The 27,982-nt window shown below is 39.7% G+C and overlaps 3 protein-coding genes and 1 pseudogene across 4 annotated transcripts in view; 1 reads left to right on the forward strand and 3 right to left on the reverse strand.

The window, feature by feature from the left end:
* The window catches only part of LOC131304493 (probable serine/threonine-protein kinase PIX13), a 71,690-nt gene extending 51,259 nt beyond the window's left edge, over positions 1-20,431 (reverse strand). The window contains exons 1-5 of one of the 2 annotated variants that reach the window (XM_058331739.1): positions 20,022-20,430; positions 19,757-19,899; positions 18,570-18,669; positions 17,975-18,417; positions 16,283-16,417 (exon numbers count right to left, since the gene is read on the reverse strand). In XM_058331739.1, coding sequence (XP_058187722.1) covers positions 18,089-18,417; positions 18,570-18,669; positions 19,757-19,899; positions 20,022-20,058 — 609 coding nt within the window. In that variant the 5' untranslated portion in view covers positions 20,059-20,430 and the 3' untranslated portion in view covers positions 16,283-16,417; positions 17,975-18,088. Of the gene's footprint in view, positions 1-16,282; positions 16,418-17,702; positions 18,418-18,569; positions 18,670-19,756; positions 19,900-20,021 lie in introns of those variants that run through there. The other variant, XM_058331738.1, reaches the window with a different exon arrangement.
* LOC131304479 (receptor-like protein kinase FERONIA) lies at positions 176-11,544 on the reverse strand. The gene is made up of 5 exons (XM_058331724.1): positions 8,517-11,544; positions 6,860-6,995; positions 6,591-6,733; positions 880-1,003; positions 176-752 (listed from the first exon to the last, which is right to left on the reverse strand). The coding sequence occupies exons 1-5, from the start codon at positions 11,379-11,381 to the stop codon at positions 415-417; spliced, it is 3,606 nt and encodes a 1,201-aa protein (XP_058187707.1). The 5' UTR covers positions 11,382-11,544; the 3' UTR covers positions 176-414.
* On the forward strand, positions 15,866-16,444 carry LOC131302788 (receptor-like protein kinase ANXUR2). Its single transcript, XM_058329585.1, has 2 exons — positions 15,866-15,940; positions 16,016-16,444. The coding sequence occupies exons 1-2, from the start codon at positions 15,866-15,868 to the stop codon at positions 16,442-16,444; spliced, it is 504 nt and encodes a 167-aa protein (XP_058185568.1).
* A 94-nt stretch (positions 20,432-20,525) lies between the features above and the next one.
* On the reverse strand, positions 20,526-24,842 carry LOC131302789 (putative receptor-like protein kinase At5g39000; annotated as a pseudogene).
* Between the last annotated feature and the right edge of the window lie 3,140 nt (positions 24,843-27,982).

The following is a 27,982-nucleotide window of genomic DNA, read 5'->3' on the forward strand; positions in this document are numbered from 1 at the left end:
AGAAATACGGAGTATGTAGTAAGGAATGGTTGACAATCTTGGGTAGGCAAAGTTCCTGAAAAAATGAATACAAAAAAGTCAGGAGGTGACAAGGTATTATAATGACAGTTCAAGACCATAGCTGAATAAATTGTAGAGCTATGTTTAAAATATTATCAAGCAAAAGTCAATAGACTAGCATCAATAGTTGCATTTTGATTGCAAACATACAAATCACCACTAGAACGACCAAACCAATTACAATTTTCAGGAGGTGACAAGGTAGAAGAAAAAAAAAGAGAGTTTAATATAATTAGAAACAACCAGCTTCATATGGAAACATCGCTCTTCAGGGGAAGCAGCATATTGAAGTTACCATGCTCTTTGCGCTAGTTGATAGGAATGAATTGCGTCTTCCCTGGGGGGAAGTGGACGTCAATGACGCACAGGATCCATGGGTTTTTCGTTGCTTGCAGCTATACGTTCCAGCATCTCCACAATTGCTGTCATTGATGGCCTAGTTTTTGGTTCGCGTCCAAGACATTTTAGAGCAACCTGAGCTATTTGGAAAGCAGCTTTTGAAGGATACTTCCCTTCCAATCTGGAGTCCATTATGTTTATCAACTTTCTTTTTTGGGGCAAATATGGTTTGACCCAGTCAACCAGATTATGTTTTGCACTTGAAAGGTTTGTATCAAGGACACATAAGCCTGTAAGCATCTCAACCAATACAACACCAAAACCATACACATCGCTCTTCATGGTCAAGTGCCCTGTTTAACAATAATAATGTCAAATACTGTAACACATCGATAAGGTGGCATTTGTTCAAGTGGCTTTGAAGCGTGCAAAGTTTGGAATATTCATGATTGTGGTAATAGTTCAGCCTTCAGGGATTACCTGTGGCAATATACTCCGGAGCAGTGTAGCCATACGTTTCTATAACCTTCGTTGACACATGTGTTTCACTACCTGAGGAACCCAATTTGTCCAAACCGAAGTCTGACATCTTGGCATTGTAGGACTGCCAAAAAGAAATATGTATGTGAAACTGTTAGATGATTGATCTATTTGTATCTAGTGTAATTATGTGTCTTATCATGTAATTAGTTTAAGTATTTAGGACCGTAGTGCAATTATTATACAGCTTGTATATATATATATTTTACGTTGAATGAAATTAACCCTAATAGATTTTCTCCCTATTATGATTACCCTAAAACTGAACATGGTATCAGAGCGATAGAACCTGGCGACCTACGACGTTCTTCTCGTCGCTGCGTGAACAGTACTTTCGGGGGAACAGTGTTTCGTGAACAGTGGTTGCGTGAATAGTGATTCGTGAACAGTGATTCGTGAACAATGCTTCATGAACAGTGCTTTTGTGAATAGTACTTCGATCAGTCGGGGCTTGCCGTCGCCGTCGATCAGATCTGTTCTCGCCGATCAAATCTATTTTTTTTCTTTTTCAACACTGTTTCAGTCAGATCCGAAGGTATTCAGTTGATTTTTTTTGAGGTTCTAGGGTTTTTGAAACCTTTATTTATTCTTTTTGGAGTTCCAAAGTTGCTGGGAACATTGTTTATTGTTTATTTGGCATTATTGTTCTGCTTTCAAGATGTCAGAAGAGAAAAAATAGGCTTCCGCTAGTGGCAAGGATAAGTTGAGTCGTGTAGGGACTCTGGATAACTCTCCACTGGATATTTGTCCCATCAAACTGGATGGCAAAAATTATTTACTTTGGTCTCGTACTTTTACATTAGCCATTGAAGCTAAAGGGATGTCTAAGTTCATTGAAGGCCCTATTACTGAGCCTACTACTGATGTTGAACTCAAGACGTTTAAGTCTCGTCGATCTTTAGCCATGACTTGGTTGTTTAATTCTATGAAGGTTGTTATTCGTAGTCTTTTTTTGCTTCTTAACACTCCATATCAAATTTGGACTATTGCCAAACAGACTTATTCTCAGCAGGGCAATGATGCTCAGTGTTTTGAGTTGCGAAAGCAACTTCGTACTATGGATCAACACAATCAATCTGTTGCTGTTTACTTTGCTGATCTTAGTGGGGCCTGGCAAGAATTTGATTATTATCAGGGGTTTCAAGCAGTCTGTTCCGTTGATGTTGGTACTTGGTTAAAAAGAATAGAGAAAAAGCGTGTGTATGACTTTCTTGCTGGTTTTGATGTGGAGTATGATCCAATTAGAGTGCAGGTGTTGGGTCGTGTTCCGTTTCCATCTTTGGGAGAGGCCTATGCCATTGTTCAACAGGAGGAGAGCAGAAGGGGTGCTATGTTACAAGCTCCTACTTCTGATCGTTCTGCATTGGTTGCTATTCCGCAGGGACAGTTTGGGTCTGGCAGTGGAAAGTCTCAGTCTGGTACTACCAGTGGGACCAAAGACCGCATGTCACTCCAGTGTGATTATTGCCACAACACTGGACATACCAAGGATTTCTGTTGGAAGTTACATGGTTGTCCTTCTCGTGGGCGAGGCAGTGGACGTGGAGGTCGAGGTCGTGGTCTCGGGCGTTCTCAAGCTCAGGCACATGTTTCAGAGTTTGCTGCCTTGTCTGATTCTGGGTTCAGTACAGGAGTTCAGTCACCTTCTGATTCTGTTGGCGGTTTCTCTCAGGGGGAGATGCAAGCTCTGATTCTGTTGGCGGTTTCTCTCAGGGGGAGATGCAAGCTCTCAGGCGTCTTATGGCTCAGGTTGATTCTTCCTCTACTATAGCTCCTACTTCCACAGCAGCTCCTATTGCATCCTATTTTGCTCATTCAGGTATTCCAGCTAGTGCATTTACTGCCTCCTCTGGTATTCCTTGAATTATCGATTCTGGTGCTTCAGATCATATGACAGGTTGTTCCTCTGTTTTTTATTCTTATTCCACTTGTTCTGGTAAGGATAAGGTTCGAATTGCCGATGGATCGTTCTTAGCTATTTCAGGGAAAGGTTCCGTTTGCTATTCTCCCTCTATCTCTCTCTTCAGTCCTCCATATTTCAAACTTTGCCACTAACCTTCTTTTAGTTAGTAGTTTTACCCATTCTGCAAACTGTTCTGTGACATTTTTTCCTACTCACTGTATCTTTCAGGAACTGGAAACGGGAAAGGTGATTGGCAGTGGTAAAGCACATGGTGGTATCTATTATCTGGAGCATGCACCTCATCCATCTCAGCCATCTTTATCATGTGGACAAGCTCTACGGGCAGATATGAGTTCCACTCTTTCTTTGTTACATCGGTGGCACCGTAGATTGGGTCATCCCTCTTTTGGGATATTAGAGAAACTTTTTCCTACTTTAGTTAAACATTGTCCTAGGGATCAGTTTTTTTGTGAAGCCTGTGAGTTTGGAAAACATAAATGCTCTTTTTATGCACCTATTAATAAACGAAGTAATTCTCCATTTATGGTTATCCAATCTGATGTTTGGGATCCTTCTCCTACTACTTCTTTAAAGGGCTATCGATGGTTTGTTACTTTTATTGATTGTTATTCTCGTGCCACATGGGTGTACTTACTCTAGTCAAAAAATGAAGTATTTTCCTGTTTCAAATATTTTCATAAGATGGTGTGCACTCAATTTGATACACATATTAAAATTCTTCGGAGTGATAATGGGACTCAGTATATTGATAAGATTTTTCGGACATATCTAGATGATAATGGTATTATTTTTCAGACGACTTGCGTTGACACTCCACAACAAAATGGAGTCGCTGAGCGTAAAAATCATCTTGCTGAGGTCGCTCGATCTCTTTTGTTCACTATGAATGTTCCCAAATACTTATGGAGAGAAGCTATTTTAACTGCTACATATCTTATCAACCGTATGCCATTCAGTGTCCTTAATTTTAAAACACCCATTGAGTGCCTGCCAAGCAATTGTCGAGTTACGACTCTTCCACCTAGGGTGTTTGGTTATGTGTATTTTGTTCATGCCCCAAAACCTTCTGGGGGCAAGCTAGGACATAAAGCCCATAAGTGTATTTTTGTTGGGTACTCTCCTACCCAAAAAGGCTATAAGTGTTACGATCCTTATTCAAGGAAGATGTTTGTCTCTATGGATGTTACCTTTTGGGAAACAGAGGTTTTTTATTCTCCCTCCAAACCATCTCTTCAGGGGGAGTATCAACAAGAGGAAGAGATGTTTACCTTTTATAATCATAGTGAGGGGGAGAAATTTTTCTATGATCATAGTGAAGGGGAGAAGGAAAACACTGGAGAGGAACCAGTAATTGTTGAAAGGGAAACACATGATATTGGTGGTGACATTGAGGAACAACTACCTGCACGACAACGACTGCAGGGAGCTGGCTTACAGAGGTATGCTAGACGGAAAAATGGAAAGTCTTCATGTACGTTACCACCTTGTCAATCACAATCACCCAATCCAGTTCCAGATTGCTCAGCTGACTCTTCTGGTAATGATTCTTCTCTTATTGAACCTCCTCCTATGGATCCTGACAATCTTCCTATTGCTATTCGAAAAGGTGTTAGATCTTGTACTCAACATCCTATTTAATAGTTTGTTTCTTATGACCGTTTGTCTCCTTCGTACCATGCATTTGTCTCTTCTCTTTCTTCTATATCTATTCCATAGAATTGGCAGGATGCATTCAAGATACCTAAGTGGAAAGGAGCTATGGTAGAAGAGATGACAGCTTTGAAAAAGAATGGCACCTGGGATCTAGTGTCACTTCCAGGAGGGAAGAAACCAGTGGGCTGCAAGTGAGTGTTCACTATTAAGCAAAAGGCTGATGGTACAATTGAGAGATACAAGGCAAGGCTTGTTGCCAGAGATTTTACTCAAACTTATGGTATTGACTATGAGGAGACGTTTGCTCCGGTAGTGAAGATGAATTCTGTGCGAGCTCTCCTCTCGTGTGCTGCCCACTTGAATTGGCCTCTTCAACAGTTTGATGTGAAAAATGCATTTCTTCATGGTGATTTAGAGGAGGAAGTTTATATGGATATTCCACCAGGTTTCTCTTCTCCTGCAAGTGAAGGAAAGGTGTGTAGATTAAAGAAGGCACTTTATGGGCTGAAGCAATCACCTAGAGCCTGGTTTGGCAGGTTTTCTAAGGCTATGCTGAGTTTTGGTTACAAGCAAAGCCATGCAGATCATACGATGTTTATCTGGCGAAGTAATGGTAAGATTGTTGTCCTTATTGTTTATGTTGATGACATAATAATGATAGGCAATGATGTGAGTGAGATTCATAACCTTAAGTCTTGTCTAGCTCAAGAGTTCGAGATTAAGGACTTGGGATCATTGAGATACTTCCTTGAAATGGAAGTAGCAAGGTCTGATAGAGGTATCTTTATTTCCCAACGCAAGTATATACTTGATTTTTTGGAAGAAACAGGCATATTGGGCTGTAGACCTGTAGATTCTCCTATTGAGGCGAATCATCATCTTAGTGGAGATGTGGGGGAGCGTACTCATAAAGAGAGGTATCAGCGACTTGTGGGTCGACTAATATACTTGGCCCACACTCGACCAGATATTACTTATGCAGTAGGTGTTGTTAGTCAGTTTATGCATGATCCTCGTACTTCACATCTAGATGCAGTTTATCGTATTTTGAGGTATCTAAAATCAGCTCCAGGAAAAAGGAATTTTGTTCTCTAATCATGGCCATTTGCGATTGGAGGCATTCACTGATGCTGACTGGGCTGATTCTGTGGATGATAAGCGCTCTACTTCTGGCTATTGCACTTTCCTTGGGGGTAATCTAATTACCTGGCGAAGTAAGAAGCAATCGGTAGTCGCCAGGTCTAGCGTAGAAGATGAATATAGAGCTATGGCTAATGGTGTTTGTGAGCTTTTGTGGCTCCAAACTTTGTTACTTGATTTGGGGTTTGCGGATAGTGTTCCGATGAAACTTTACTGCGACAATAAAGCTGCCATTAACATTGCTCATAATCCCGTTCAACATGACAGAACGAAGCACATAGAGATTGATCGACACTTCATCAACGAAAAGTTGAACGAGGGTTTGATATGTATGCCGTTTGTGAGATCTAGAGATCAGTTAGCTGATATATTCACAAAAGGGCTAGGTAGCAAGAGTTTTCATCCTATTGTGTTCAAGTTAGGCTTGATTGATATCTTCGCACCAACTTGAGGGGGAGTGTTAGATGATGGATCTATTTGTATCTAGTGTAATTATGTGTCTTATCATGTAATTAGTTCAAGTACCTAGGACCGTAGTGCAATTATTATACAGCTTGTATATATATATATATATATATATATATATATATATATATATATATATATATATATATATATATTTTACGTTGAATGAAATTAACCCTAATGGGTTTTCTCCCTATTATGATTACCCTAAAACTGAACAGAAACCAAGTTTAAGTCATGAGGCATTGCCTTCCTAAAACCATTATTTAATGCAAACTTTTTCATTAAAATAGCATCGTGGGAAGATTTGTTTCAACCAAGAGCGTGGTGAGAGTAGGTAAACAACTAAATGTGTGAAATTCAAAAGTTGCTGCCTCTGAACAATAGAAGTATGATGTTCTACTCAAAGACACATTTGCATTTCTTTTGTTGTCACCCAGATCTAATTCATTGATTGCAGGAAACTTACCTCATCTAGCAATATGTTTGACATCTTGAAATCTTTGTAAATTACTTGTTTTTCCGATGAGTGCAAAAAATCCAGCCCTCGAGCTGCTCCTATTAGTAAATTAAGCCGAATGTCCCATGGAAGTGGCTGAACATCAGAGTCCCCTGCACAAGCCAACCCATGAACTGTCTAGCAAGCCAAATGACATATGGTTGATTTGTCTGAGACAAAATCAGTTTGCTCACTGCTAATGGTTGCATTTAACACAAGCTAAGTCTGTTAGCTCTTACTTCCAAAAAGGTGGTTCTCCAAGCTGCCCTTTGGCATGAATTCATAGGCAAGGAGTAGCTCATTCTCTACCCAACAGTATCCTAATAGCTTAACAAGGTTAGGATGAGAAAAACTTCCTAAGAAGTTAAGCTCCGACTGCAATTGAACAAACAGTCAGGATTCAGAAGAATTTGAAGTACTAAAAATAAATAGATGAAACAACTGGTGATCCGAACATGAGACAGAAATATCAGAACTTCATGATGAACACAAAATAAAGTAAATTGAATACCAACTTCCATTTAACTCACAAGTACAATAAACGGTTTCACATCATAAGTTTTCTGCCATTGCACAGGAAATCCTGAATATATTCTCAAGTAACAAAATCACAATGTAAGACGAGCAAACGCAGAACAGAACTGGGCATCCTGAAAATTGCATCATTATAGCTCTCATTTGATAACCTGTATATTCATTTGGATTATATGTTCATGGTTCATACTTGTTTTTACCTGTACATTCTTTTCCTTTTGATGTTACATGAGAGTCAAGTACTACTTGCTTATAACTTCTTTTACCATCTCACTTCCAGGACTGAACAAGTACTTTTCATTATGTTCTCTGGGTCTTTTGCAAACAATGGAAAATTCAACTCTAACATTCATTGTCACTGTCGAAAAATCCCACTGCAGTTTCTTGCATTTGGAAACATTCCCAAATGAGCTAGATATTGTTGCTATACAAACATAGAAAACTAGCTAGTAACAAGTGACAATGGAATCAAATAGCCTGATTGCTCTTATTGTTGTCATCTAGAAAGATCAACCCAACAACAATCTGTAAGTGGACATCTAGACAATCCTTAAGACTATACTCATGTACACGAAACACACAAAGAAGAGTTCAAGTCATAGTTATCATAAACACACGACAAGGAATAATACAGTTTTAAGTCAAAGTTATCACAAACAAATAAGATTGTGCACCACGGAGAAGATCTACGAAAGAGATATAAACGAGCAAGAAAGAAGCTAGAGGACAAAGAATACAGCAACATAACTACTTTAGTAGCGATTGTGTCAATGACCGAGGATCTTGTTAAATAAACAACGCATTGAAGTTTCTAAACAAAGATATCCCTCTGAAACTACACCCTGCAGAGTGCAGATTGACAGGGAGTTTCTCTTTTTCTCCATATGCCTATGTAGAGATCAATTTAAATGGGAATTGAAGTCCTCTCAATGGTTGCAAAATCAATCTAGTTAGCCCTCACCCTGGCAACTATTTTTGTTAGTCTTTCATAGAAAGTCATATTCATAATCAAATAGAAAAAGTTATATGCACCATGAGCCCTAACCTCAACACAATCCAACAAAATCATTTCCCATGAAAAAACCTAATTGCATCTGATGTTACTACAGGCACCAATTGCAAACTCGCAGTTTTACGAGGAAAAAATAAAAAATGTAAAACAGTTATATTTTAATACCGTTTATTGAGGAAAGAGTTATCTTTACTCGACCCAGCAACAGAAATATACAAGGATAGTAAATGCTAGGATTGGATATGATTGAGTACGATTAAATATCAAGCTCTAACAGGTAAAAAATATATGAAATTATAGTTAAGACTTCTACAAAGTTTTCAGCTACTAATTTGTATCATTGTAATTACCTGACATTCCTTAAATCCTTGCATGCTCTTTCGGTTCAACTTCTTGACGGCGAAGACCAATCTACTACCGTTCTCCTCAAGCAAACCCTTGTAAACTTTCCCAAAGCCTCCTTCTCCCAACAGTCTATCCTTTCTGAAATTTTTAGTAGCAGTCTTCAATTCTAAGAAGCTGAAGATCCTTAAATTGGGGGTGGGTAAAATCTGTCCTTTTAGATATGCCTCATGGCCGCCCTTTGCAGCCAAGGACGAGAAGTTCCTAGGGATGTTGCTTCCTACTGGGAAGCGACGGAATGGAAGAGTGACATTTTTCCATTGCAATCTTAGACGTGTCGAACTATGGGCCGAAAGTGATTGTTCACCATTGGATTCATAGACGTTTCTTTTTTTCCTCTTGATATCAACACCTTTAGCTAGAAATTCAATACTCCTCTGAAACACCTTGCTTACCTTTCCCTTTGACCTATTCTGGCCTCGGGTGGTCGCACTATATAGTGCCGAAGTGGAAGGGCCCATGCATTGATTCTCCAAAGCCAAAGTGTACTCGAGTCTCACCACCACATCAGCCATTGTAGGCCGTTCCTTTGGACGAGTATCCAAGCAATTATTAGCAACTTCCACAAACACCTTTAGACAATGTGGCGAGATTTGGTCCTTCAACTTGGGGTCAATGAGTTGATCAAGTTTTTTCCCTTTGATGCCTTGTTGCGCCCAGAGGACTAGACTACGCTCCTCCTCCTCGACCTTTGTATCAACTGCTGGCCTCCCACAAAGCATTTCCAACATCATGACACCAAAGGCATACACATCTGATTTCTTGCTTAGCCTCCGGGTCAAGAAATACTCTGGATCCAAATACCCAAATGTGCCTTTAACATCTGTGCTAACGTGCGTGTGGGAATGGCTTGTGGAGCCCACTTTACACAACCCAAAATCTGAAATCTTGGCTACCCAGTTCTTGTCCAATAAAATGTTTGTGGTCTTCACATCTCGGTGTATTATACCATGCGGAATACCTGTATGGAGGTAATCCAATCCACGAGCAGCTCCTATACAAATGTTGAGCCTTTGCTCCCATGGCATATGGCCTATGATACCATTATCATTGGTTTTAAATTTGTAGAGATGATCGGCAAGTGTACCATGCTCCATAAACTCATAGACAAGGATCATCTCATTGCATTCATCGCAATAGCCTAAAAGACTAACCAGATGTGTGTGCCGAAGCTTGGAAAGCATTTCGATTTCTGTCCAAAACTCGTTTGCCCCTTGCTTAGACTTCAAATTCAACCGCTTTAAGGCAACCGTTGTTGCTCCATCATCAATTAGTGCTTTGTAGACCTTACCGAATCCACCACTTCCAATCACCAATTCATCATCAAAGTTATTAGTCACTGATATGAGCTCAACAAGTGAAAAACGACGACACAACCCCTCCGATGTTGACCAAGAGAGATTTCTTCCCATACTATTTTCACCTAAGCTACGCAATTGGTAAACCATGATATTCAACACAGTGAGTAAAATTACTACACCAGTTGCAATGGCATTTCCTCCAGAAGCAAACACTAACCTCTTGGGCTTTCGAGATGTCAAAGCACGTGCTGGCGGCATCGGGTTCACCCCAGCAAGATTTTTGTCGGGGTTGCTCAACTTGAATACCCCTAACCCTTTTAGAGTTTCATCAATTGGTTCCGTCCATTCATTACTGTGTGGGTGCAACGCTATGAGCAAATCACGCTTGCCCTCGATCCTATCTCCTTCCATCATCACCACATAGTCCTTGTACACAACGACCCCATTTTCGTCGCTCCACTTGATAAGGTCACCTTTAGCCTCAACAACTTGTTCATTAAAAAAGATACTAAACTTCATGCTGCCACTCTCTTTTATCTCGTATTCAAGTTCACAAAAATAAAACCTAAGCAAGTACCGAAATCCCAAATCCACTGGTAATCTCCATGTAAAATTGAATTCGGTCTTGTTTGGTAGCTTGTCCGGAACCATTGACCAAGATTTTTGATAAACTTTCCGAGGAGCAGTGTATGGTGGTATAGTCGTGGTAGTAACTGGCCTTACACTTGATTTTTCTAGCAGATAATTCGAGTCCATATCTTCTATGGAGGAAATGGAGCTTCTGCCAACATTTAATGGGTGTACCTTCTCCAGAGCAATGTCGTTATCTATGGTAAACAGGTAACTCTTCCCAATAATCTGTGCAGGTGGATTACCCTCACGAGTATGATAAAGTGCAGCTGGCATTGAGATGATTTCAATCCCATTGACAAAAGCATATACCTCATCTGAATTCCCAAGTCGTGACGGGGAGAACGTTATGATTAACGGTCGATCTTCTTCCACGTTCACACAATACTCTTTAACCAGATATTGGAAGCCAAAAGCATCAACAGTAAGGGAAGCACTAAAGTTGCTAAGAAGGGTATACGGACCAGCTTTCACTCTAAACAAGGCCTTAGACCTTATGAAACCACCCCGGTACGAAGCTGGATAGAAATGGAGACGTATAAGTTTCTGACCTGGATTGACTCGGAATGTGTAGGTGAATGGCCAACGGGAGAGCCGGGCCGTCATGTAAGGGACTGGATTAGAGGGGAGGCGTTGGAGAGCGTCTTTTGAGCTGATCAATTTGCTCTTTGAACCATGTGATGTAGTGATGTAATTGGAACCGGTATCTCCGACCCATTGCCGGGCATCTTCTGCAGTTGAGTTGCGGGAGGAGCCACAGTTAACGGCAACGTGATCAAGCTGTTGGGAATGAAGACCAGGGGAGTTGATGGCCAGTGAAAAAGTACTCAGATGGAGGAAGAAGTAGAGAGGGACTGCAATTGAGAGTAGATAAGGGAACATTTGTTGGTGTGTTTTTTTATGTGAATTGGAACTATTGAGAGAGTTTGGGAATGAACATTAGTGAAGGAGAGACGGAGGAGACTGATGATGAAAAGAGTTGAAACATTTCGAGGGTGGTGGGTAAGGAAGACAAAGACTTGGTTAATCAACTCCCCAAAGTCGAGAAAAAAAAAAGGGCCTGCTTTTCATTGGATAAAAAAGGACATAGACTTTTTCACGGCCGCTTCGTGGAATGAGTGTTTATGGAACGGTGCAATCTCAGTCGTCCATTAGCGTAATCAATTGTTGAGATTCATTTTCAATTATGACTGGTCACAGTTAATTTTTTTCCAAAAAAATTTCATTAAAATCTGAACCGTTCAAAACACGTTCGGACTGCAGCGATTCACTTCCGTAAACTTTCTTTACCGTAAAGAAGTTTTTCTCTAAACAATGATAAAACTTTTAAGCTGAGTTGAGTCTTGAGACCTTAAAAGGCACCGCATTAAAATTTGAAGACTGCTGACTTTTGAGGCTTTTGTGGCTCCATCCTTACAATCTCAGGACGGAGGCAAGAGTGTCCCTGAACAGAAACCAGTTACTCTCATGCAGTTGTTAACTGTGACATAGCTACAGAAGGTTCCTAAAACCAATGATTAACGTATTCTCCACAAATTTGAAAGTTATATCGTGTGTGGCGCTATAAATACCGGTCGTAGTGTCCTAATCTGCTTTTGGAAGCAATGATACGGGTTCCATGAAAAACCGAGAAGATAATAAATATTGAACAAAACAAAATAATTCTCTTACGTAAAGAGAATTCTTCTCATTTATGTTTGGGTTGACTAACCAAGTCCATGAAGTAAGTCTTTGCAACAACAAAAAAACCAAAAAACAAAAGGGAGGCCAAAAGTGCATATATAGCATAGGGAAACTGCCCAAATCCTGGTTAAATATATGCACAAGATTTTTAGTTATTCACCCATTTGAATGGTTTGGTTTTAGATGAAAGATAACCAACGATGCACATCATCAGTATAAGATGTAGAAGTAGAACTGAAACAAAGAGAGATGAAGTCTGGAAGGGTATGGAAAAGTAGAATTTACTAAAATTTAAAGTATAACTAGTGACTGGCATGTCACAGTCAAGTACTGCATATCTTTTTACATTTTTCCACTTATACGACAAATCAAACATTAAAATAAAAGGTATATAGTCTATGGACAGCTCACAGCTGTTGACCTGAGGACAAAGCCAATTGAAGTATATTTCTCCTAGTCCCTCTCAAACACTATCAATTACTGTTCGAATATGTGACTAAAGTCACTAACACATCGTTTCCATGGACGCGGGGGCTCTTGGCACAGCACACCCACACCCAAAAATGGTACATTTTCCTACCCACACCCAAAAATGGTACATTTGGAGGAAAAAAAATTTATTCTTTTTTATTTGCAATTCTATAGAGCAGAAACATGATTATAAGAGTCTTGAAAAAAATTTAATTATGTCTTTTTAGAATAATATGATCAAAATAATAAGATCTTCACACTGGTTTAAATGGATTGAAAATTGGAGCAAATAATTTTTTAACTGTATTTTTAATATATAAACAGTCTACAAAAATTAAGTGCTTCAATTTTTAATCCGTTTGAACAAGTGCGAATATCTTATTATTCTGAACATATTATTCTAAAGGATCATAATTAACTTTTGTTTCTAAAACTCTCATAATTAAGAATCTGTTTTTTTATTTAGGATCCTGTGGAGCAGAAACATGATTATTAGAGCCTTAAAGACAAAAGTTAATTATGTATTTTTAGAATAATATGTTCAGAATAATAAGATTTTCGCACATATTCAAACGGATTAAAAATTTGAGCACTTAATTTTTAGATTGTTTATATATTAAAAATACAGTTAAAAAATTATCTGCTCCAATTTTCAATTCGTTTAAACCAGTGTGAAGATCTTATTATTCTGATCATACTATTCTAAAGAGACATAATTAAATTTTATCTCTAAGGCTCTTACAATCACGTTTTTGCTCTATAAGATTGCAAATAGGAAGACTAAAATTTTTTCCCCTCCAAAACGCTACCGTTTTTGGGTGTGGGTAGGGGGCGCTGTGTGCCTCTTGGCACAGCAGAGCCCCCGCGTCCGGGGCCGAGGCAGGGGCTCTGTTGTCCATGAGAGGCAGCAACTCCTACCCATCCCTCAAAACGGCAGCGTTTTGAGGGAAAAGCACTTGCTTTCTTTATTTTGCAATTCTATGGCGCAAACAACGTGATTATGAGAGTCTTAAAGACACAATTTAATTATATCTCTTTAGAATAATATGATCATAATAATAAAATATTCGCACCGGTTCAAACAGATTCAAGATTGGGACACTTAATTTTTTAACCATATTTTTTACAATATATAAAAAGTCTAAAAAAATTAAGTGTTCTAATTTTCAATCCGTTTGAACGAGTGCAAAGATCTTATTATTCTGATCATATTATTTTGAAGGGTCGTAATTAAATTTTGTCTATGGAGCTCTCATAATCACGTATCTGCTCCACATGGTTCTAAATAAAGAGCAGATACTTAATTATGAAAGACCTAAAGACAAATTAATTATAACTCTTTAGAATAATATGGCCAGAATAATAAGATCTTTGCATCGGTTAAAACGGATTGAAAATTTGAGTACTTAATTTTTTTAGATTGTTTATATATTAAAAAATATGATTAAAAAATTAAAAGCTCCAATTTTGAATCCGTTTGAACCGATGCGAAGATCTTATTATTCTGGTCATATTATTCTAAAGAAACATGATTAAAATTTATTTCTAGGACTCTCGTAAATTAATTTCTGCTACATAGGATTGCAAATAAGGACGATCTGGGTTTTTTCATCCTCTCAAAACGCTGTCGTTCAAGGGCTGGGTAGGGGCTACTGCCTCCCATGGACAGCAGAGCCCCCACGTCCGGAAACGCTGAGTCATCATTTCTCATCTCCCAATTCTCACCCCTTTGCACTCCAGCTTCCTTTGTCATCATAGTTTTACCATCGACAAAATCTCCTAAATATGTCATCTTCGGACAGTGTGAACACAACTACAAATGGTGTGCATCAGTCTGAGGAATCCAGCCGTTGCTTTTCACTTGCTGAGATACAATTGGCAACCAACAACTTCGATGATGCTTTGGTTGTCGGGAGAGGCGGATTCAGTAAGGTGTATAAAGGGTTCATCGACAATGGAGCTACCGTTGTTGCAGTTAAGCGCTTGAATTAATGCCGAGTCCAAGCAAGGGGCAAAAGAGTTTTGGACAGAGATCAAGACACTCTCAACCCTCCGGCACCCCCATCTTGTTACTCTGATTGGCTATTCGGATGAATTTGGTGAGATGATACTCGTTTACGAATATATGGTCAATGGGCGCTTGCCGATCTTCTATATAAACCTAGTAGAAAAAGATATGGTCCTGATTTTTATCATCTCGAATGGGACCAGAGGCTCAAAATTTGCATTGGTGTTGCCCGTGGATTGGACTACCTTCATACTGAGCAACGTGTCATACATAGGGACGTGAAGACCACAAATATTCTGTTGAACGAAAATTGGATAGCTAAGATTTCGGATTTTGGGTTGTCCAAAATGGGCACCACAAACCAGATGCAATCCCATGTTAGCACAGAGGTTAGAGGCACATTTGGTTATTTGGATCCGCAATACTTATTGACGCGTAGACTAACCATGAAGTCCGATGTGTATGCCTTTGGTGTGGTGCTGTTTGAAGTGTTATGTGCGAGGCCGCCGGTGGACTTTAGGGTTGAGGAGGAGCAATGCAGTCTAGCCATGTGGGCTCAATGCTGCATCATGCAGGGGACGCTTGACCATATCATTGATCCTTCTTTGAGAGGAGAAATACCGGCAAATGGTCTGAAGGTGTTTGCAGAAGTCGCTAACAAATGTCTGCATAATCATCCAAATGGAAGGCCTACTATGGCTGAAGTTGTTGAGAGCCTCGTGCTCATGTCGGACGATTCACAAGGCAATTCACCTGGGTCAAAGGGAATAATATCAAAGGTGTTCCTCAGAATTCCATCCATAGTAGCTAAAGGCATTGATCTTAAATGGAACAATTGGATGATTTGCGGTTTTAAGAAAGGATTTCCAGAGCGATTTCAGAGTGAGCAATTCACGGACACTGGCATCCAATTATACCGTAAATTTTCTCTTGCAGAGATTCGAGCAGCCACAAACAATTTTCATGAGCAACTGGAGGTTCAATGCAATGCTGATATTAAAGGTGTCAATTAAAAGGATAATAGGAAGGACGTCAAGTGAAACGAACAGGGACCAATTTAGGAATGAGATCCAGGTGCTCTCCCATCTCCGTCACCTCAACATTGCTTCATTAATTGGTTACTGCAACGAGAAGAAGGACGTGATTCTTGTATACGAGTATTTGGCCAAGGGGCAACTCTACCATCATCTCTACCAAACCAACAATGAACCTCTTCCATGGGAAAAGCGTCTGCAGATCTGCATTGGTGCAGCACGAGGACTACAACACCTCCATGGGGGTACCAAACGGACAATCATTCACCAGAACCTGCAGTTAACATGTATGTTGTTGGACGAGAATTGGGTTGCCAAAGTGGGAGGTTTCCAAAATGCTGCCCGAAAACATATCGGGTACAAACTCCAATACGTTTGTAGCGGACAATGCGGGATATATGGATCCAGAGTACCTTGCGAGTGCAAAATTAACAAAAAAATCTGATGTGTACTCATTTGGTGTCATTTTACTGGAAGTCCTCTGTGGTAGGAAGCCTATGATTATGACATGGGATGAGGATCAGGTTAATTTAGTCCGTTGGTTCAAGACTAACATTGAAAGGGGCACTGTTGATCAGATCATTGATCCAAATCTAACCGACAAGATAGCACCAGAATGTCGGAAGGAGTATGTCATGGTTGCAGAAAAATGCGTGCACGATGAGGGGATTGAACGTCCTTCAATGGATGATGTACTGAGCAGCCTCAGGTCTGCATTGCAGCTGGAAGACAATTGGCGAAATGTTTAGGCTGTCCCACAAGGATGGACGTAGGATTTGAAGGTTGGGCGGGCAAAAGTTAAGAAAGAAAAAAACACATTGTAACATATAAAAGGCAAATATTATTTTTTACATTTTGTCAATAGACACAGGAAAAATACTACTATCAAAGAGATTGTCATATATATCTTGGGTCAAAGACCAATTCAATTACTCAAATATGGCAATCTATAATTATATCTGCATCCCATTTTGCGCATCTCTGGCCATTGTAAATACACAATAATAGTAGTTCAGAAACAAACTACAGAGAACAGACCACATAGTACAGAAGCAATATTCTGAGCAATAACCCATAAATAGATTCTAATACGAAAGTCAACGGAAAAACACCTCACGACTACATTCCGTATCATCAAAACTGAAATCTAGGGGAACCGAACAAAAACAAATTAAACAAATCGGAGATTCTAGCTGTTAAGCATAATTTTCTAGCAGCGTGCGTTTGTAATTATCAATACAGATAACTCTGTGTGTGTGTGTGTGTGAGAGAGAGAGAGAGAGAGAGAGAGAGAGAGAGAGAGAGAGAAAATTAACCTCGATTAGCCGAACAATCAACGAGAAGAACTTGCGATTACTGCTAAATCGATTCACTGTGACGCCAATGAACCAAAATCGAAATAAATCTGAAGCGAAATCAACCTAAAATCAAAATCATCTGAAGCGAAATCTGTTGGGATTAAACGTGGAAGCACCCAAGCGCCGAGATTTATACACAACCACAATTGCAACCAATGGAAGTTCGATGAAAAATAAAATAGAGAGACATGCAAGATATATGTGGTTCGGCAAAAATCTGCCTACTCTACGGAGAGGATCCCGTTCTTTTCACTATGAGAATTTCCGTACAAGTACACTTGAGTATGAAATAACCCACACCCAACCTTTATACACTCACTCATACAAAAACACACTCTCACCAAGTACTAGACTTGACCCTTGCACACACAAAATTTACGGTAGAAAAACCCGTGTACCCGGCAGCTCCCAAAGGAGCTGCCCCCCACACAAACTGTTTCTCTCTCTCTCTCTCTCTCTCACGAAAAAACACTTCCCCATGCCATTAGAAAGCACCCATGCATTAAAGACATAATGCATGATCCCAACAAGAAGTTGGAAGGACACACAGCAACAAGGAATGAGCTAATAGAACCGTTTATTTGAACCAACACCATTGGGAACTCGAACAATCCCAACAAAATCAACATAAGAACCTATCGATCAAAACCGAAGAGTGAGGAACACAATCGCAGAGAGCATAAACGAAGAGGAAGACTGAGTCACTGAGGAACGCGCGGAAACTATGGCTGATTTAAAGTCTAAGGGCAGAAAGGTCATTGTACTACTTGTCGGTAATTAAAAATCTGATCTCTCCTTAACGGGAATTACACACGCCTTTAGGGCTGCATGACAGAAAGGAATAGGAACTCTTTGACATATTTAACAACCAGCGTATATAAGAGTTCGAACTCTCTCCGTGGGAAGTGGCATATGAAGTACCATGCTCGTTACTTGGAGACCTGAGTTGATAAGACCGATACATTCCGCCTTGCCTAGGGTGAAGTGGAGATCAAAGGCTGCTGTCCACGACACTACGTAGTATGGCCAGCGGAGTTAATTTGAGGCTCCCAAGGGTTTTTCATTGCTTGCGTTGATACATTCCAGTGTCTTCAAAACTTCTTTCATCGATGGCCTTGTTTTGGGATACACTCCCAGACAATTTAGAGCCAGATGAGCTATTCCTAGTGCAGCTTCTGGAGGATATTTCCCTTTCAACTTGGAGTCCATTATGTTTGTTAACTTTCTTCTATCAGCTAAATAGGGCTCGACCCAGCCTACCGAACCACGTTGCCAAAGACGCTTTGATGCACGAGACCCCGTAAGCATCTCAACCAATACAACACCAAAACAATACACGTCGTTCTTCACAGGCAACTGATCATCTCTTGAACAAGCATGATGATAATATGGTAACACGTCAATTCGGTGGCTTAGTTCGTGTCATTTTGAAGGGTGCAATAATTGAATGGTCGATTTTGATAATTTTATGATAGTGTGATTAATAGCCTGAAGCTTGAAAAGGTTCAGGGATTACCTAAGGCAAAATAGCCTTCATCGTCATACTCATCAGGGACAGAACTTTCTGGGGAAGCCAACTCCGCATAAGAGAAATCTGAGATCTTCGAATTGAACGACTGCCAAATAGAATTACGTATGTCAGACTAAGGTTTTAATTATCATGCCTTCCCTTCCTAAAATCATCTAAAAGATGGAAAGCTTTTTGTTACTGGTTCACTGTTTTTGTTATCAACACAATGTGGCCAGGACAAAGTATTCCGTGCAAGAGGGGAGTGGAGTGGAGGAAGATAAATGACTGAAAAAATGTAATTACAAAGTTGACGCCTTTAAATAATAAAGTGATAATTATGATGTTCGACCCTCAAATAGAATCGCAGTCCTTGATGTAGGATTTGGCGAAGGACTGCTTTGTATATATCGTTAACAGAAAGTAAAGGTTCTTTGAATGAAAGAGGAAGAGTTTAGGGCTGTTTTGTGGTTGCTCCATAACAACCTCTCAGAAATTTTGGAACAGTAAAACATGCTGAGTTTATGTAGAAAATAAAGAAAGATGAAATGAAGTCTAGGAAGCACTCCGAGAAGCTAGGCAACACACCTAGAGACTACAGGCATCACACCCAAGGCTAGAATTTCATTGAACAACTCACAGGAAAGCTTGGAATCTTTGAAATTTCCCTTATTTTTTGATTAATTTAGAAGCATTACATAGCTTTATGTAGACTTAGAGACTTTCTAAATCAAGATGAGGACTTAAAAACAAGAAATTAGTCAAAGAAAATTCTTCTTTAGACTCGTAATTCATAACTACTATCAGACAGGACTCGCAGATAAAAGTCAAACATATAATTTGACCCACAAGATGACCCATGGGTGACCCTTGCTCCTCCTGTCCAGCAAAGAAAAGAAGTATGAAAACATCCTCGACTCAACACACTAATAAAACTGAACTGTAATATACTCATCCAGTATGATAGAAGAAGAATATACTACTGTCACCATAACAGAAATTTCAATGGGGTTGTTTGGTATAGGTTTTGAGAGAGGTTTTTGGGGGAATAAGTGATAGATAGATAGACGGGAATAAAAAGTGGAGAGAAAAATTATAGGCAAACGTGGTAAGAGAGACGGTGTGGTTCTGGGAACCCCAAGTGAATCATCCTTGTCAGGTCACAGGGCCTAATTAATGGGTTGCTGGAAACTTACCCCATCAAGCAATATATTTGATGCCTTGAATCCTCTGCAAATATCTAGTCTTTTTAATGTTTGCAAAAATGCCAGGCCTCGAGCTGCTCCTATTAGTATCTTAAGCCGAATGTCCCATGGCAATGGCTCAACAGCAGAGCCGCCTGCATACAACCAAACCACAAAATGAATTTCGTTGATTTTTAGAAGACAACATGATCAGTGGGCATTAATGCTTTCACATCTTGCAGCAATTATATCATAAATTACTTCTATTTGCTCTTACATCCAAAAAGGTGGGTCTCTAGGCTGCCTCTTGGCATGAATTCATAGACGACGAGTAGCTTGTCATCTTCCCAACAGTATCCCAATAGGTTGGCAAGGTTAGAATGAGAAAGCCTTCCTAAGAATCTGACCTCAGACTGCAAGAATATAAATATCAAACAAACAAATGAGCAGACAGCAATAAGATGAATATTACTTGGTGAAACTCTTAATCGCGAATATGACAGAGAAATAGAGTACAATCAAGGTTTTAAAGGCACCGCCAAAAACAAAATACAAATAACAACCTCTCAAAAGAACTGAAGTATTTGAAAATAAAATGTTGAAGCGTCTAGCAATCCAAAATATGAGAGAGAAACATAGTATCACCACCATTTTATAGGCTTTAAACAGATAAAAATAATTACATGGTCTATTAATCCAAAAGTAAAATTTACAAGATAAAAAATAGCACTGATATCCTTTGACTTGTTTCTAGATGCAACTAAACAGCTAATTAAATCAGTTAAACCTTAACAAAACCAGGCAACTGAAAAACACATCATACCACTCTCAACAATTTAACTCAATTAAACTTGATTTTAGAGGTTCACAATTAATAATTATATATGTAATGTTTTCTTTCCAACTATTTTGTTACTTTCTCCCAATGTAAAGGAAAGCGAAGGATTGGGAAAACCTTTGTCTTTACAATCTGAAATCAAAAGTAGCATTTGAAGTGTGATGCCGTATGAGAAAGTCAAAAAACTTGCTCATTAATTTGATGCTAAATCCCCTACAAGCACTTCTTCTTGTCAATTATAGATCTTAACATTCCATCACTGCACCATCTAGAAAATCCTTACTATTATCTTGTATATGGAGAGCAAAGAAATAATATTAAAGGTAATGCTAAATCCCCTACAAGCACTTCTTCTTGTCAATTATAGATCTTAACATTCCATCACTGCACCATCTAGAAAATCCTTACTATTATCTTGTATATGGAGAGCAAAGAAATAATATTAAAGGTATAAGACGTAGTTAACACATCTCAACTATCACAGTGTAAGAATGTCCAGAACAAAATCCAGAGAAGAGATCATCTATTAAGAAGTAACAGGGCAAATATATTGGAGTTTTGTTAACATTTGCAAGATACACAGATTTCTGAACAAAGAACCCTCAGCCTGCCTCCCCCACCAAACCTAAACCTTCATACAAAGATGGAATCCTCTTTTTCACATTGTTTTGGCAGCTGAAACAATGGTAATTAATTTCAATTTGCAAGAAACGAAACCTTACCCACAGTTGCTATTTTGGTTTCTGCACTACAAAGGTCATTCCGTAATAATTCCAACCCTCTAAACAGAAAGTAAAGCGTGACTAGAAACAGTAATAGCACTAGCCGCACTACAACCCCCAACCTAAACCTAAAACCAATGCTACCACGTCAGGCAACAATTATCAGAATCTCAGATGACGAAAACAAATCTTGAAAAGCAATGACACTCGTATTCGAAACCATTACTTGATTAAAGGAGTACTCTGTACGTCAGCCAATTATAAAGACAGATTATGCAGCCATACAAGAGAATTAAATCCTAGGCTTAGATAAGGTTCGTTGCACAACGTGATTAAGTATAAAGCACAGCTCTAATAGGTATAGACAAGAATAGAAAGGGGGTTAAGACTTCCATGAATATTTCACCCACAAATTTGTGTTACTTGAATTACCTGCCAATCCTCTTATTGTCCAACTTCTTGACCACAATATTTAATCCACTACCATTGTCTAATGCCACATTCTTATCAAGTGTTCCCCTGTAAACTGCCCCAAAACGTCCTTCTCCCAACAATGCATCAACTCCGAAGTTTTTGGTAGCATTCCTCAATTCTGAGAAACTGAAAAACCTTAAATTTGGGGTGGGTAAGATCTGCTCATCCAGATATGACATATCAGTGTCACCCCGTGCAGAGATGCTTTCATCTGAAGAAGGAGCACTGTTGGCTGTCGGAGATATGCCTAATTTCATATGCAATTTAAGAAGAATACAACCCTGTAACTCAAAATAGGGAGGGAAATCTGGTGCAAGTTACAAAAGTACGAATGAGAAAATCACCTTGGCTGGTCAGCTTGTTTGTGGCTGTACCTCTGGCTAAAAACTCAATACCCCTCTGAAAAATATTTTTCTTTGACCTCTTCTGGCGTTGGGTATTATCATTACATTGCACTGGAGTGGATTTGGAGGAAACAGTACCTTCTGGAAGAATGTCATTTTCCTGTGTGTTTTTGTCATCATAAATCTCTTGATTGAAATCCCCATGAACATTGACCCCCTCCTCCCCTTTCTCCTCATCCTCCTCCCCTGAGCAAGCATTTCTGGGTTGCTCCAGTGACGCCAACATGCACTCGAGGCTCGCCACGACATCAGTCATGGTAGGCCGTCCACTTGGATGCTTATGCAAGCATTTATTAGCAACTTCTATAAACACCTTCAAACACTGTGGCTAGATTTGGGCTCTCATACTTTGATCAACGAGTTGATCAAGTTTTTCCTCTTTGATACATTGTCGAGCCCATCGTGTTAGACTGTGTTGCTCCTCCTCGAGCCGTAGATCCACTGCCGGCCTCCCACAAAGCACTTCTAACAACCCAACACCAAACGCATAGACATCTGATTTCTCAGTTAGTCTACGAGTTAAGAAATACTCTGGATCCAAGTAACCAAATGTGCCTTTAACAGCAGTGCTAACATGAGTGTGGGAATGGCTTGTGGTGCCCACTTTGCACAACCCAAAATCTGAAATCTTGGCTACCCAATCCTTGTCGAGAAGAATATTTGTGGTCTTCACATCGCGGTGTATGATACCGCGTCGAGTACCTGTATGGAGTTAATCCAGTCCACGAGCAGCGCCGATGCAAATTTTCATCCTTTGCATCCATGACAGATGACAAATAGTGCCATTACCAAAAGTATAATGCTTATAAAGATGATCAGCAAGTGTACCATGCTCCATGTACTCGTAAACAAGGATCATCTCATGCCGTTCATCACAATAGCCTATAAGACTGACGAGATGTGTGTGCCGAAGGTTAGAAAGCATCTCAATCTCTGTCTGAAACTCATCTGCGCCTTGGTTAGACTTAGATTTCAACCTCTTTAAGGCAAAAATAGTTGTTCCATCCTCAATGAACCCTTTATAGACATTACCAAATCCGCCACTTCCAATGACCAATTCATCATCGAAGTTGTTGGTCATCAAGAGGACCTCAGAAAGTGAGAAGCGATGACACAACCCTTCCGACGGTAATGGTGAGATGCTCTTTTCGCCAACTAATTTCTCACCCCATACATGTAATTTGTAGACAAGAATATTCAGAGCGGAGAGTAAAATTACAAAAACAGTTGCAATGGTATTTCCACTTGAAGCATAAACAAACTTTCGGGGAGTTGCATTACTAGATGTCGAAGCACGTGCCAGAGGCATCGGGTTCACCCCAGCAAGATTTTTGTCGGGGTTGCTCATCTTGAATACCTCCAACCCCCGCAGTACTGCATCAATGTGTTCAATCCATTCCTTGTTGTGAGGGAAGTATGTTATGAGCAGATTGTGTTTTCCCTCCATTCTATCTCCTTCCATCATCACCACATAGTCCCTATACACCGCAACCCTGTTTCCACCGCTCCATTTGATAACGTCAGCTTTAGCGTCCGCCACATGTTCATTGACAAAGATACTGAATTTTGTGTGGTCACTCTCTTCTCTCTCGTATTCAAATTCACAGAAATGTAACCTGAGCAGGTACCTGAATCCCAAATCGATAGGAAACTTCCACGTAAAATTAAAGGTACCGTTCCCTTGCATGTCTGTAACCATTGACCATGATGTTTGGTAAACTTTCTGTGGAGTAGTGTATGATTGTATACTTGTGTATTTGATGCGAAGGGTGGTAGTCACTGCCTGGACACTTGATATTTCTAAGAAATTATTTGAGTCCTGAGACCAATCACGGAACATACCGGTATCTTCTATGGATGAAATGGAGCTTCCACCAATATTTAACCGTTGCACCATCTCAAGTGCAATGCTTTTACCAATTGGGAATCGAAAATTCTCGCCGACAACATGTGGGCCTGCATCACCCTCTTGTGTATGATAAAGTCCAGTTGGCATCGAAACGATTTCGATCCCATTGACAAAAGCATATGCCTCATCAGAAGAACCACCTAATGAGGGAGAGAACGTTATGATTAGTGGCTGATTTTCTTCCACGTTAATACAATACTCTTTAACAAGAGATTGTAAGCCCAAAGCATCAACCGCGAGGGAAGCACTAAAGTTCCTCAGAAGGGCATATGGACCGGCTTTTACCATAAAAAAGGCATTTGACCTTTTGAAACCACCACCATATGAAGCTGGATAGAAAAGTTGGCGGATGAACTTTTGGCCCGGGGTGACTCTGAAAGTGTATGCGAATGGCGAACAGGAGAGCCGAGCTGTGCCAAAAGGGACTCTACCAGGGGAATGTGGCTGGTCAGCGGCTTTGGAGCTAATCAATTTTCCTTTGTTACTAGTAGTAATAAAGGGGCGTAATTCGAACCGATATCTCCAGTCCATTGCCGGCCATCTACTGCAGTAGAGTTGCCGGAGGAACCGCAGTTAATGGCGATGTTGTCAAGCGGGTGATAAAGAACAAGTGAGTTGGTGGTGGCAACAGAAAAAAGAATTTGATAAAGGATCAAGTAGAGAGGGATGGTAAATGAGAGGAGATTGAAGTACATTTTTTTGGGTGCTGCGATGAAGTTCTCGAGAGATTTTGGAAATGATCAAAGAGAGGAACTGATAGGTGTGTAAATACGCCTATTTACGCCCCCTAACTTAGGATTTTTATGTCCATTTAGCGCGTTACTTAAAGTTTGATACTTGTTAATTGTGTTTCAGGACTCGCGGAGCAATTACACTGTACGGAGCTAAATTGAGAATTATTTTATGCGATGGGCCCACGTAAAAAGCAAATTCAGTTCGGAAGGAAGTTTGTTGAAGTTTATGATTTTAATTATTGGACCCATATTTGTAATGGACCAATGAGGCTAATCTTAAAGAATCAAAGCTTGACTTGTGGGCTTCAGCAAGTAAGTTAATTTGGGGAGATTGGAGCCCATGGCTGGTGACTCACGGCCAATACAAAAAAAGAGCGCAAGGGTTTAGAAGGATATCTTTTACTTTTCACGTGAGAGAAAAAAACAGAGGGGGGCTGCCATCGGAGATCTTTTTCACACGCAGAAACGGAAGAACGGGGGCTGCCGATCAGAAGATTTGGTTCGCACAAGCAAAGCTTCAGCACTTCGATCACGGCTCGCGGATCACAATCACGGCCGAATCTTTGGCAACAGGAGTTTTGGTTTTTATTCTTTTCTTATTCTTCCGAAAGCTATGGAGTTTATGTGTTTCATGATTATTTATTCTAACTCTATGAGCGGCTAAATCTCTTGACTAGGGTGATGAGGAGGTCTCTCTAAGTAGTGTAGTTATTTGATTTTTAGGGTTTTATATTCGACTCGATTGTATGACTTGGTCAATTCATAACTTTTTATGAGAGTTTATATTTTTCTAATATTCGAATGTGTTTGAATCCATGGTTTCAAGCACAGTCATGCGATGATTTTGAATGTTTCGAGATAGGCTTTGAGATAGATTATACGACGTGAGACGGATCGTGCCATGGTTAAATCCAATGAGACGATCCGTACCGTGTTGAGATAATCTATACGGAGTACGAATCTTGATTATATTTTTGGGGATTATCGATAGGAATTGCTACCCTACGGTGATCTGGTTGAATGTTGAATGTGAACCCTAGGTTTCGAAATAATTGTGTTACAAAGGGAGACTGAATCGAAAACCCTAGTCCCATCTCTCATCAGTTTACAACTCCTTTAATTTGCATTATAGTTTAATTTTAGCTTAATCAAATCCAAATCAAAATCCAATTTCCTTTTAGTTTCAGAATTAAATTAGAAATTAATTTAAACTACTGCAACTTAGCTTTTTACTCTCCGTGGACGATCTCGGACTTAACTGCTATTCTTTGGGATAATTGTTAATTCCCTGTTTTATAAATTATATTTTTGGTACGAAAACGACAGACCAGGAATAGACCATGAATAATTGCTTATGAAAATGAAGCCCCGAAATTTCAAGGGGTGGACTAAGACTTGGAATTGGTTAGCCTTGCTCCCCGCAAGTTTTGTGGAAAAATGTATGTATAGCCAAAAGGGGCCAAGCAAACTGTCAACACAAAGATTTTTCCTTGTACATGTTTTTAAAACTAGTGGACAATACTGAATGTGTATAGTGACTTTGTCATAATAGTGGGTCGATGATTATTGCAATTTTATTTTGGGTAATTAACCATAAAAGAAAATAAAGAAAAACAAAACAAAGAACAGTTCTGCAAAGCTTTTTCCTGGAACCTATCCCAAAAGAGTTAGGGCCGCATGAACAACAATTTAGTTAAAAAGGCGAGTTTTTTTCCCAAAGGGTAGGTCGGGGTTTGAGCCTATGGGGAGACGTCGAACTCCCTTAGTTAACCCACTAATTCTCCTCTAATCCCCGATTGATATGCAATATTGACGAAAAAAAAGGTTAATTAACATAATTTTTGACGTAATTAATGTTATTGATGAGCTTCAACAAAATGAGCATTATCAATCATTGAAGTGAACCAACATGGACCCACAATGAGCTGACCGAAGGGTGTGGAGAAGACATCTCCTTCTTTATTTCCTGGTAATTGGAAGGAAAAAAGAAAGAAGAGAGAAGCAATTTTGAAAAGTCATCTTCTCGAAACAAGGAAGAAGACCAGACTTGTAATATTCTGCCTTAGAATTTCACACCACGGATTCAAGTTTGTAAGGCTTTTGCCTTGGCACTCAAAATTTGCTAAAAGGAGACCCAAAAAAGTTGTGCAAAGCAATGTTCTAAAAATCGCTAGGCATTAGTCGAGCAAAAAAAGGGCATTAGTCGAGCGAAAAAAAGGGCACCTAGCGTCTAGACGGGGACTAGGCACCCGACTAGTCAACTGCCTAATCTAGGCATTTGGACTCTAGACAGGAACTAATCGGCGGCCGAATTTTAGAACACGGTGAGCAAGTACTCCTTAACTATAGGTTCACAACGTTAAACTCATTCAAAACGAACCTATTAAATGAGAGAAAATTAATTACACGAGCATAAATGAATACTTTTTGCATTCTTAAGTAACTATTTCAAATTTCTGTAACGATGCATAAAATCTAGAATTTTACTATATCGTTGAAAGCAATCTACTATAAAATTTGCTCGTACACTGCATCATAAAGGGTCCTATTTTGTAAAGTTAGCCATGGGTCTCTAGGAGCCTGCCCTGTTCTATAATGCAGCTATTCTGAGTTACTATAAAATTTGCAAAACGAACCTGGGGGTTACTACAGGAGTAGTAGGTTTGCCAAATCGAGTCCACGCACATAGTTACAGTCTTGGGATCATCAGCTCTCTCCTCCGATCGTCCGTTGCCTTGCTCCCAAGGCTGCCATTCGTCCATCGAAAAAACCTGAATCCCTTTGTGGAAATCCAGATTCTCTCTCCTCTCCTCTATCTTCATCTCGCTTCCTTTGACGGTGGTCTGATTCCACCAAATTACAAATGTGTATACATAATTACATCTGCATGTACACGGTGGGTCCTTTCAAAACACAATCCAACGGCAGACAGCTAGGTCCGCATTTTAAGCTAAAATGTAGGGTTCCGTACCTGAAACGCACTCACTGTGCATGTACAAACTCAATTGTCATCAATTAAGTTCTGGTTTGGAGTATTCCGATGCACAAACCCAAATATAAGCACAAATTTGAGTAAAGGCTTCTGCATAGTTATAAATTGTGAAACAACAGAATAAGCCCTACAGAATTCGAGCAAAAATTTAAGCCTCCCTTTATT

Source organism: Rhododendron vialii, chromosome 10a (genome assembly GCF_030253575.1).
Source record: "Rhododendron vialii isolate Sample 1 chromosome 10a, ASM3025357v1".
In the NCBI taxonomy this organism is placed as follows: domain Eukaryota; kingdom Viridiplantae; phylum Streptophyta; class Magnoliopsida; order Ericales; family Ericaceae; genus Rhododendron; species Rhododendron vialii.

What these genes read in the sequence shown, in the direction of transcription:
- LOC131304479 (XM_058331724.1), bottom strand. Translation starts at nt 11,381, where the DNA reads ATGTTCCCTTATCTACTCTCAATTGCAGTCCCTCTCTACTTCTTCCTC. An exon ending in AAGGATTTAAGGAATGTCAG is followed by an intron (nt 6,996 to 8,516) that starts GTAATTACAATG and finishes GTTCAATTGCAG; the next exon opens with TCGGAGCTTAACTTCTTAGG. An exon ending in GGAGAACCACCTTTTTGGAA is followed by an intron (nt 6,734 to 6,859) that starts GTAAGAGCTAAC and finishes TGGCTTGTGCAG; the next exon opens with GGGACTCTGATGTTCAGCCA.
- LOC131302788 (XM_058329585.1), top strand. Translation starts at nt 15,866, where the DNA reads ATGAACCTCTTCCATGGGAAAAGCGTCTGCAGATCTGCATTGGTGCAG. An exon ending in ACTACAACACCTCCATGGGG is followed by an intron (nt 15,941 to 16,015) that starts GTACCAAACGGA and finishes GGGTTGCCAAAG; the next exon opens with TGGGAGGTTTCCAAAATGCT.